The sequence below is a fragment of the Poecilia mexicana genome, unplaced genomic scaffold, assembly GCF_051168715.1.
Source record: "Poecilia mexicana isolate PSO_F unplaced genomic scaffold, ASM5116871v1 scaffold_8, whole genome shotgun sequence".
NCBI classification, from domain to species: Eukaryota; Metazoa; Chordata; class Actinopteri; order Cyprinodontiformes; family Poeciliidae; genus Poecilia; species Poecilia mexicana.
This window is the reverse complement of record NW_028263377.1, coordinates 12,201,626-12,211,873: the sequence shown is the minus strand read 5'-3', so window position 1 is coordinate 12,211,873 and position 10,248 is coordinate 12,201,626. Positions and strand designations below refer to the sequence as shown.

At 37.5% G+C, this 10,248-nt stretch overlaps 1 protein-coding gene and 1 gene segment (V, D, J or C); one reads left to right on the top strand and one right to left on the bottom strand.

Annotated features, from left to right (window-relative positions):
- Positions 1-1,141: 1,141 nt before the first annotated feature.
- On the top strand, positions 1,142-5,540 carry LOC106905071 (uncharacterized). 2 transcript variants are annotated; one of them, XM_014969678.2, is made up of 3 exons: positions 1,142-1,333; positions 2,808-2,942; positions 3,023-5,540. In XM_014969678.2, the coding sequence occupies exons 2-3, from the start codon at positions 2,920-2,922 to the stop codon at positions 4,365-4,367; spliced, it is 1,368 nt and encodes a 455-aa protein (XP_014825164.2). In that variant the 5' UTR covers positions 1,142-1,333; positions 2,808-2,919; the 3' UTR covers positions 4,368-5,540. The 2 variants fall into 2 exon arrangements, with proteins under 2 accessions (XP_014825164.2, XP_014825162.2); XM_014969676.2 differs by having other exon boundaries at positions 1,142-1,488.
- A 1,957-nt stretch (positions 5,541-7,497) lies between these two features.
- LOC106905077 (Ig heavy chain V region 102-like) lies at positions 7,498-9,053 on the bottom strand. The segment is given in 3 exon segments: positions 7,498-7,790; positions 8,852-8,923; positions 9,014-9,053. Coding segments are annotated over 3 exon segments (405 nt in total).
- Between the last annotated feature and the right edge of the window lie 1,195 nt (positions 9,054-10,248).

The following is a 10,248-nucleotide window of genomic DNA, read 5'->3' as shown; positions in this document are numbered from 1 at the left end:
TACCCTAAATAAAACTAGAAGCCTTTTTATTATAATAACTCTATTCTGAAACCCAACTCAATAAAAAAGCCCCATGATTATATTCCCTTACACTGCAAAGCAAATATGGTTAAATAAGAACATTTAAATGTCCATTTCCCTGAGAAATATAATTTACATCACATATTTTGCTGCTCTATGCTATTTATGGGGTGCTTCTAAATTAGAGACACCCTATTTTCAGCAACATAACCATTGTTATTGGAAAAAAAAAACATTTTGTTTATCTCCACCTATTTTGAACACTGAATTTTTCATGCTGCTGCTTTCTCTGATGATTTTTATTCAGCCCTGAAAACTGCTCAAGTAATATGTTCTACATTATTCTGTTTAAGTGTAGCCCACACATTTAAATGTGTTTCTGATGGATTTTCTGACCTAGTTGATATCACATTTTCCAAATGAGAGGTTGGATCCTTTCCAGTAGTGAAAAAGCCTGCATTTCCACAACATGTCTTATCATAGACCTGAGTGTTACTCTCTCAATAACAGACACAACATCTGTTGCTGTCATGTTGTTAATGACTGTTTTTTTCTGTACAACTGTATGATGTACATCATTATTACTATAACTGTTTGCTTCTACTGCCACCTCCTGGTCAAAGTACAGACCTCTGTTCATGTTAAATCAAGCTCAACATTTTTTTTCTTGCAAATTTTGACCCATTTTCCCTATTAGCAGCTGAATATGAAGATAGTTCCTCTACAGGTCAGACTAAATGTCCTGGCAGATGTTTTTTGACCACTAAATAAATTCATACTTTTAGTTGAATGAGTGCTTGAGATAAAAGAGTCTTAAAGAGCTGAATTACATTCCATTGTCTGACTTGGTTCAAAACCACTGTTAGTCGTTTATTGATGAAAAAAAGAACAAATACAATCTTGGGAACCAAATAAGTGTATTTTTTATTATTATTATTTTTATCTAACCTTAAATTTAACTTATCAGTGTTACCGATAATGAAAAAGTTATTTCATTTCATTAAAAAAAAAAAAAATCTACTTCACATGGTTCATTTTTGGTTCGAAGGCTTGAAAGTAGCCTTTTATTTTGAAAGTCAGAACTTTACCGGACCAGACTTCCTCTCAGTGTAGCCACACCTCCACCTCCACACAAACACACGATCCCAGCTAGGCTTTTTCCCTCCTACATTGTGTGTAAATATATGTTAACTATACCTCTCCGTTTCTCATAAGGAAATGTGAGGTCTCTGCGTATTTACTAGCTTCTGATGATTGAGCTAGTTTGTCTGCAGCAACCAGTTTCTTCCTGCATCACGAGCAAAACAAGCTGGTAGGAGATGAATTACAGGAGGCTAACTCTAGAGTCACTGCTGACCTTTCTGTTTATTTAGAAAGACACTGAAAATACTTCTCACAGCAGTCGGGACATTTATCAGGCACTGGAGTTTCATGAGCTTTTTCTGCGAGCATCAACAAATACAAACAGTAAGAGAAAAACCAACAAAAACGTTAGCATTAGCAATAGCTGCATGTAATCAACACTATAATGCAGGCCTCAAAATGAATCATTTGGATGTTTTGAAGTGAGGTTTTTGTGCTGAAGTTTTTACCAGTAAATATATTATCTAAAATAAACATCACAGTGGAGGAGCACATTGATTTCTCTGTGTAAATGCTAACGACTAGCCATAGCAAAGCACATTGTTCTGATCTCAAACTTTTCCAAGCTATTGATTTGTATTAAGTTAAATAAACCAGTGCCTCTGTCAGTCTTAAACAAGAATAGTAAACCACAATAAAAATCGGTACACACACATAATCACCTTTTCACTTTTGCATCAGATGGTTTCTTTGTTAAATCTAGCAGTGACTAAATCACATTTTCTGCTAGACATTTCACAACACATTTCCTTTATTTTATGCTTTTGTAAAATACTTTTCACACATCGATCTACTTTGATCTACACCCTTTTTTAGTATATATATATATATATATGTTTGAGTTTTTGCTCTTGTTTAAAGATGCTGTAATAAGCCTGATTTCACCCCAAAATCTGTAAAGTTAATTTGATTCTTCAGTATACAAGCAAGAGTGAGCTGTCATACAGGTCACACAAATTAGGGATAAATTCAAGTATTGTTTTGCGAGTTGTTCCTTTATTTGGGCTATAAGTGTGTTGTGGCTTTCTAATAAACATGCTTGTAAAATGGTGGAAGTGTAAAGCCTGCAACAGCTACATCTGCTCTCCAGGCTTTCCCAATTGTCTCTGAATAACTTTACCTATAAAAATTACCATTCTAAATATCCACTCTTTTTCTGTGTCACTACTCTGAAATCTTGATAACTCTTTAGTCCTGGTTCTCTGATTGCTCTTAAATTTGATGCTGTATCTTGATTAAATGTTTTTTGTAGGCTTTGCAGCTCTTGTCAAATCTTTTAGTAGGACCAAAGGGAAATGGCTCATAGTTATACTTAACTATTATCAACAAGAGCATCTTGTTGATAATAGATAATTAGATTATATACTCAAATTTTAACCTCAGCTGCCAGATAACAGTAGTGAACATTAGCTGCTCTGCTATTGTAAGGTAATATTCAGAGATTATTATAGTCTGGATATTTGTGTTTCATTCTTATACTTGTACATTTAGCTTTAAGTCTAATTTCATCAGCTTATCAGTACATGATAGTGGTACCTGTCATACTTTGACTTCATTACCAGCCACCATAATAGGAAATATACCCAAACAGTTCAAAAAGTGTGAAACATAATACATCTATTAACATAGCTGACATTTTCCAGCTTTACAGAATGAAGTCCAAGATCAACAGATGAACACCAGGCTGCATGTATTTCATCGGACACCAAGAGTAAAACTGTCAGCTGTTGGAAAATAAAGCTTTTACTGGGCTTTATGTCTGCTTTCAGGACCATGAGGTAAACACCTGTAAAAAGAAGATGTGTAATTTTTCTCAAATCCCACTAATGTCCTTTTTTTGGGGGGGTATTTCCCTCAGATCTTCCGCAGAATTACATCCGTCAATGTCTGCGGATTCTCGTGACCAGATTGTCTCGCAGCAAGAGACGGAGTCCAGCCATGAAGAACCAGAAGCAGTTTGGCCTAATGAGACACAGAAGAAACCAAAGTTTGCTCAGATTAAAGAGGAAGACAAGGAACTGTACGTCCGTCCAGATGACCAGCAGCTGGAAATAAAGCAAGAGATTGAGACTTATGTGGAAAATTCTTCAGAAGAGGAAACGGACGAGAGCGACGAGGACCAAAGTGGGAATGAACTCCTCTCTCAGAGTCCCGTTAAAGCTGAGTACCAGGACCCAGAGATCTGCGGTAAAAGTGTGCTGCACCGCTGCGACATCTGCGGGAAAGAGTTCAGGAAAAAAAACCATTTGACCGATCATAAGAGAACTCACACGGGTGAGAAACCCTTCCTGTGTGGGGTCTGCGGCAAATGCTTTGGCCGAAAATACGGACTGAACAGCCACATGAGAACTCACACGGGAGAGAAGTCGTATTCCTGCGACGCGTGCGGCAAAGCCTTCAGCGACAACGGTCAGCTCAACACTCACGTGAGAACTCACACGGGCGAGAGGCCGTACTCGTGCGAGTTCTGCAGTAAAAGTTTCAGTCAGAACGGCCATCTGAAGGATCACATGAGGATCCACATAGGAAAGAAGCCTTTCCGGTGCCGGCTCTGCGGCAAAACCTTCATGAGAAAAAACTGTCTGAAGTGTCACATGGTAACGCACACTGGCGAGAAGCCCCACAGATGCGAGCTGTGCGGCAAGTCTTACGGCGTTCGCGCCAATTTGACGGCTCACATGAAGACGCACACGGGCAACAGGCCTTTCACGTGTCTAACCTGCAAGAGAAGCTTCATTACGAAGTCTGCCTTGAATTGCCACATGAGCACCCACTCGGGTGAGAAGCCTTTTTCATGTCCCACCTGCGGGAAGAGTTTCAGAGAAAAAACCTTCATGACGGTCCACATGAAGACGCACACGGAGGAGAAGCCTTTCTTGTGTCCCATATGTGGGAAAAGGTTCAGTCAAAGAAGGTATCTGACCAAACACAAACGGGGTCACACAGACGACAAGCCGTACACCTGCGAAGTGTGCGCCAAAGGCTTTTGCCAGAGCTGTGATTTGAGGTCTCACATGAGAACTCACACCGGGGAGAAGCCTTTTCCATGTCTCACCTGTGGAAAAAGTTTTGGTAAAAAGAGTAACTTAAACATCCACATGAAAACTCACACCGGTGAGAGGCCTTTTCCATGTCTCACATGTGGGAAATGTTTTCGAGAAAGAACGTCTTTGAACAGACACATGGAAACTCAACACCCCTGAGAAAGAGGCTGCTTGACTTCCATGTCTCTGGTGAGCCTAGCTTGATATTAATAAATCTCAGTCCAGGTTTAAAAAGCTTTTTTTCTGGATGACAGACTCTGACTAAAACCAGTGCTTTCCTCATATATGAATGTCACAAGATATGGCTTCACCTTGGTCAAAGAACATCATCAAAATTATTTTATTCAGTAATTTAATTTAAAAAGGAACTGTGTTGATTATATAGATTAACTCAGATTGATTTATTTCAAGAGTTTTTATTCTGTTTTTGATGATCATGGCTGACGACTAACACAAACCAAACTACAAATTACCTCAGCATTAGAATATTACGTAAGACCAATAAAAAAAGATCTTTGAGACAAATGTTGGTTTGCTAAACCGCACAGTGTAAATATTTTATTGTGGCTCCTTTTGCATGGATTACTGTCTATCATGCTGTGTGGTACAGAGACAATGATCTTGCAGTTCTGCTGAGGTGTAAATGAAGCCCAGGTTGCTTTAAAAGTTGCTCTCAGTTCATCCACATTATTGGATTGATCCCCCTTACTTTCCTCCTGATAATACTGTCCATGGCCTTTAGATCGGGCCTGCTTTCTGGCTAATCAAGCTGGCATTGGCAGTGAAGTCCTGAAAAATGAAATTAGCATCATCATAAAGCTAGTCTGCTCCCTTTGCTCCTTTTTGTACCGTGCTTTTTTCTTCCACTTAACTTTCCATGAAAATTCCTGGATACATCACTCTGTGACTAGCCGGCTTCTTAAGCATGTACCTTTTGTTTCTTAACTCCCTTGTGCAGACTGTCTGCGACTAGCAGCTGGAAATTTGTAAAGTAAGAAGTCTTTCCTCTTATTGTTTAGGTCATAAAAATGTTTAAAAACTTCTTTTTCAATCGGTTCATGTAAGCCATAAGTGAAATCAAAGAATCACAGAAATGACTGCTTGAAATATATCAATCTGAGTTTAATGGATCAAGTTTTACACTTTGAGTTCTTTTACTGAAACAAAGTTTTTGATAATGTTCAAATTTGTTTCAAATCTCCTGTATAAATGTGTGATGTATGATGTATGATGTATGATTTGTCCTCTGCATGTTCTCGCAATATTATGTTTTGCCTTCAAATAAAGGAGCAGCATATTTTGCAAATATTTTGGATAAAGAGCACAGATGGTGTCACTTGTGTGTGGTTTTTTTTTTTTTTTTTTTTTTTTTTTCCAAGCTGCATGTTTTAAATGAAATGACCAACAATAAACTAAACGATCTCTGTTCTGTAAATCTCATTGTTTTTGGCATCTAAAGTAAAGCTCAACATAAATTGTCCATTTAATGCAGGATTATCCTCAGATTGTGTTGCAGTTTACATATTTGGAATCATTTATCATGCAATTTTTTTTATTTTATTTCAGTAACTTAATTCCATGGAGACCATAGGATTACATCCTATTCAGTAATCCTCACTTCAGATAGATAAGGCACAAATGTTTTTACTTGCAGGTTGTTAAGCAAGACTTCATTATTTTTGTTCTATTCATGGATATATAATTAAAAAGACTGAACTTGTATTCGGCCCTATAAATACGATCTTTTAAAAAAAGCAATCGTAATCAATAAGAAAACTAGCAGATTTTAACTTTACGCTAAAAAAAATATTGCGTCTGTGTACTTTTCATGATCAGAAAAACTTTGACAATAAACAAAAGCTTTTAATCATGAAATGTATTATCTTTTACAAAAAATATTCTTCAAAGGCTTCAGTCTTATATCTACCTACATACCCATCCAGCAATTACTGCAAATATATCCAAGTTTATTTTTGGTCTGATGGCACCCCTTGTGGTGGCTTCTTGTTAAAACTATTCAAGCTCTGAGGAGTTTTTGTTCAGTGTTTCTGCTTCCTGTGTCACTGTGGCTCCCGAGCGCAGTAATAAACAGCAGAATCTCCAGCTGTCAGGCTGTTCATCTGCAGATACACCTGACTTCTGCTGTTGTCTCTGGAGATGGTGAACCGGCCTCTTACTGAGTCAGAGTAGTAGATGTAGGTGCTGGTGTCACTAATAGTAGCGACCCACTCCAGTCCTTTTCCAGCTGCCTGTCTGACCCAAGCATTCCAGTAATGGCCACCAAATCCAGAATATGTGCAGGTCAGTCTGTGAGATTCTCCAGGCCTTTTAACCACTGATTCAGACTCAGTCAGTGTTTGACCATCAATTCCTGCAGAAAAACAAGCCAATATTAATTCCCTTTGAAAGCCAGCTTTTAACTTGATTAAAAATATCTTGGTTCTTACCGTTCCAGCTTAAAGACACAATAATAAAGGTAAGGACAACCTGAAATCTAAGCATTGTAAAAGCCATTTGCTGCTATGCATACGGTGTCTGCCACTGACTCACTCTGTGGCAGGTCTGTGCTAAACGAACAGATGTATAAAAGTGGAGGTGTTAGTATTTGCATTGTCTCCTCCTCCTGGTGAAGAAACAGATTCAAGTGATTCATGAATACAAATTTGGGTAATTATTTTAGATCATGTCCAGATATTTTAATATTTGAAGTCATTTTCAGGTAAATCCCATCTGCTTGATTCCAATTGTAATTTTGAAAAACAGAAAATCATTTTCTGAACTTTTCCTTAACAGAGTGTGTTACTCTAATATTGATATGTAATGTTCTGTGCAGATCTCTTTGTAAAGGTTAGTGTTTTTATTTGACACTTTTCCCTCAGAAGACAGGTATGTCTTTGTTCGCTTTAATTTTAGAAAGCAATTCAACATGAAAAGGATCTGGTTAACAGTAAAACACTCAGTCTACATTTCCTTCACGTTCAGTTAAATAAATCCATTTCAAGTCTCTTTTCAATAATCAATAAACCTTTAAATGATGGTCAATTCATCAGATTCTGGGTTTTCTAACCATTGGTTCAGGTGATATGGTGACATATGATGTATGTTCATGTTTTTTTGTTTTTTTTATTCGAATCCACATTAAGTATTGATAAAGACACAGATTACTGAAATATTATTTATAACCTCTAAAAATGTATGATTAGAATTTTTTTTTCTTGGACCAGAGATCCTCTCTCGTGGTTTGACAGCCTGTTCAGGGGTTTTTGTACGGCTCAGCTGCTTGTTTGTGTCACTGTGCCTGTCTGGCACAGTAATACACAGCAGAGTCTTCAGGCTGCATATTCTGTCCATTCAGAGTCACTGTTTTACTGGAGGAGTCTAAACTACCTCCAAATTTGTTTTTTAATGAATCTTTGAAATCTGTGTCTCTGCCAATCCACTCCAGTCCTTTCCCAGCAGGCTGTCTGATCCAAGCTGTGTAGTAGCTGCCCAGAGAATAGGAGACCTGACAGCTGATGGTCAGACGTTGACCTGGCTGCAGAGTCACAGAGGCCGGCTGTGTCAGCTGTTCACACTTCACACCTATGGGAGGAAACATTAGAACTGTTATCAGCAATAAATATTCAATTTAATGTGCTGAAGCTGTAAATGTTTCCGTCTCGGTGAGACTCACAGGATGCAGCAGCCAACAGCAGCAGCAGCAGAGCTACAGAGAACATGATGATGATGATCTGATGGGAGTTTCTGTTCTTCTGCAGCTGACAGCATCAGATCAGTTGTATAAAGTCTGACACTTCTGATTTGCATAATTACAAACCAACCATATCAGAAGCACGTGATAAAAAATGCTTTAAAAGTGATCAAGAATGGAAAGCATCCTTCAGTTCATAATGGCAATTTAACATTAATTCTATGATTGTATTACAAAGGGACAATATAAACATTAATGTAGTTTGGTGCTCCTGTATTTATATGACTATGCATACTAATTCTAACTCACCTCTGAGTAAATTTTAATACATGGTAAATATATAAAGTACATTTTTTGGATCCATTGCATTTTAAATGCAACTCTAGAAACTTTATATATAACTTCAGAATTAGATTGAGCTTTAATTGTAAAGTTTAACTGATAAATGTTAAGTAAAAATACTAGTATGTAAAAACAGCTAAAAAAAATCTGCTTTGTAAATATGCATAAATATTGTGTTCTTTATGTTTTTTGGGGGGGGGGTTCTTAGAAAGATCATGATAAGAAGGTTGTCAAATTCATGAAATTAGAAATGGTCTTGGAGCTCAAATACATAAAATAAAAAAAAATAAAAGTACAGTTAGAGCTCAGTCTCTGGTGGTTTGATAAAACCTGTTCAGGCTCTACTAGTTTTTGTACAGCTTTGCTGCTTGTTTACATCCCTGTGGGTCTCTTGCACAGTAATACACAGCAGAGTCTTCAAGCTGCATATTCTGTCCATTTAGTGTCACTGTTTTTCTAGAAGTGTCTAAGTCGATACTGAATTTGTTCTGCAGTGAATCTTTGTAGCTAGAGCCTCCAGCATTTTTCCACCCAATCCACTCCAGTCCTTTCCTTGCAGGCTGTCTGATCCAGTGTGTTGTATAGCTGCTCATAGGATAAGAGACCTGACATCTGATGGTCAGATGTTGACCTGGCTGCACAGTCACAGCGGCTGGTTGTGTCAGCTGTTCAGATTTGACACCTGAGGAGAAACACATCGAAGCTGAATATTCAGAAAAAAAATATTCATATTAGTGTCATCATGCTGTGATTCTGTCTCAGTGAGACTCACAGGATGCAGCAGCCAGCAGCAGCAGAGCTACAGAGAACATGTTGGTGTAGAAGATGATCTGATGGGAGTTTCTCCTCCTCTGCAGCTGACCAAGATCAAGTCTATAAACCTGAACACTTTATTTGCATGATAATAATCAGCCAATGAGTATATCGGCCAGTTATGACTGGTTAATATTTCTGTCCTTATAGCTAACATTAAGTGCTAGAATGAACAATGTTTGGGAAACATTTGACTTATTGTGATCGTCTTTCTTTTCTTAGTTGTTTTCCTTCTGAGTTTCATGAGAGATTAGGACACTAATCTAAACTGTGGTAAATTGGCCAGTCAGCATTTCCAACAATCAAAGCTGCACATTTTGGTCATTCAAGTTCATTGTGTCTGTCTTAAACAATTTTCTTTTTCATTATTATTGAAATTGTGTGACTACTTCTCTATTTCAAAGAAATGTGTCTGCCCAAGATCAAGAAATATTGATCTATGAAGAAAAATAGAAATATGACATTTCTATATTTTCCAATATAGAAAGGAAAAATACTTTGGAAATGTATCAGCGTCACTGAGCCACATGCAGGTTTTAAAAGAGTGACCTGCTTAATTGTATGTGTAGTACAACAGTTGTGTTCTTACAAATTGTTTTTAGCTATTGACATTTATTTTGACATTCTGAAAAACACACTAAGCTAAATCTGTGTATTTTTAAAGAGAAAACATTAAGTGATATCAAACATTGTACAGATAGGAATATTTTAAATTGATGCCTGTATTTTTTTCATCAATTCTAAAAAAAATAATGGAAAATATATTTCTAATGGATTTAAATCTTCTGAATATTCCTATAGTTATTTCTTCAGTGTGAAACTTCTGGCATATGTAAATATGTTGGTTTTGATCAAGAACAGTGTTGTTATGGTTCCCCTGGTGGCTTCTTGAAAAAATTGTTAATTCTCAGAGGAGTTTTTGTTCAGTTTTTCTGCTTTCTGTGTCACTGTGTCTCTCGAGCGCAGTAATAAACAGCAGAATCTGCAGCTGTCAGGCTGTTCATCTGCAGATACACCTGACTTCTGCTGTTGTCTCTGGAGATGGTGAACCGGCCTCTTACTGAGTCAGAGTAGTACATGCCACCACTGTTCCACCAAATATAAGTGATCCATTCCAGTCCTTTTCCAGCTGCCTGTCTGATCCAAGCGACGCTAGGATCACCACTAAACCCAGAATATGTGCAGGTCAGTCTG

Excerpts from the sequence above, each read along its gene's own strand:
- LOC106905071 (XM_014969678.2), top strand. The coding sequence starts at position 2,920 with ATGTCTGCTTTCAGGACCATGAG. Across the intron at positions 2,943-3,022 it reads TCTGCTTTCAGGACCATGAG|ATCTTCCGCAGAATTACATC; the intron begins GTAAACACCTGT and ends TATTTCCCTCAG.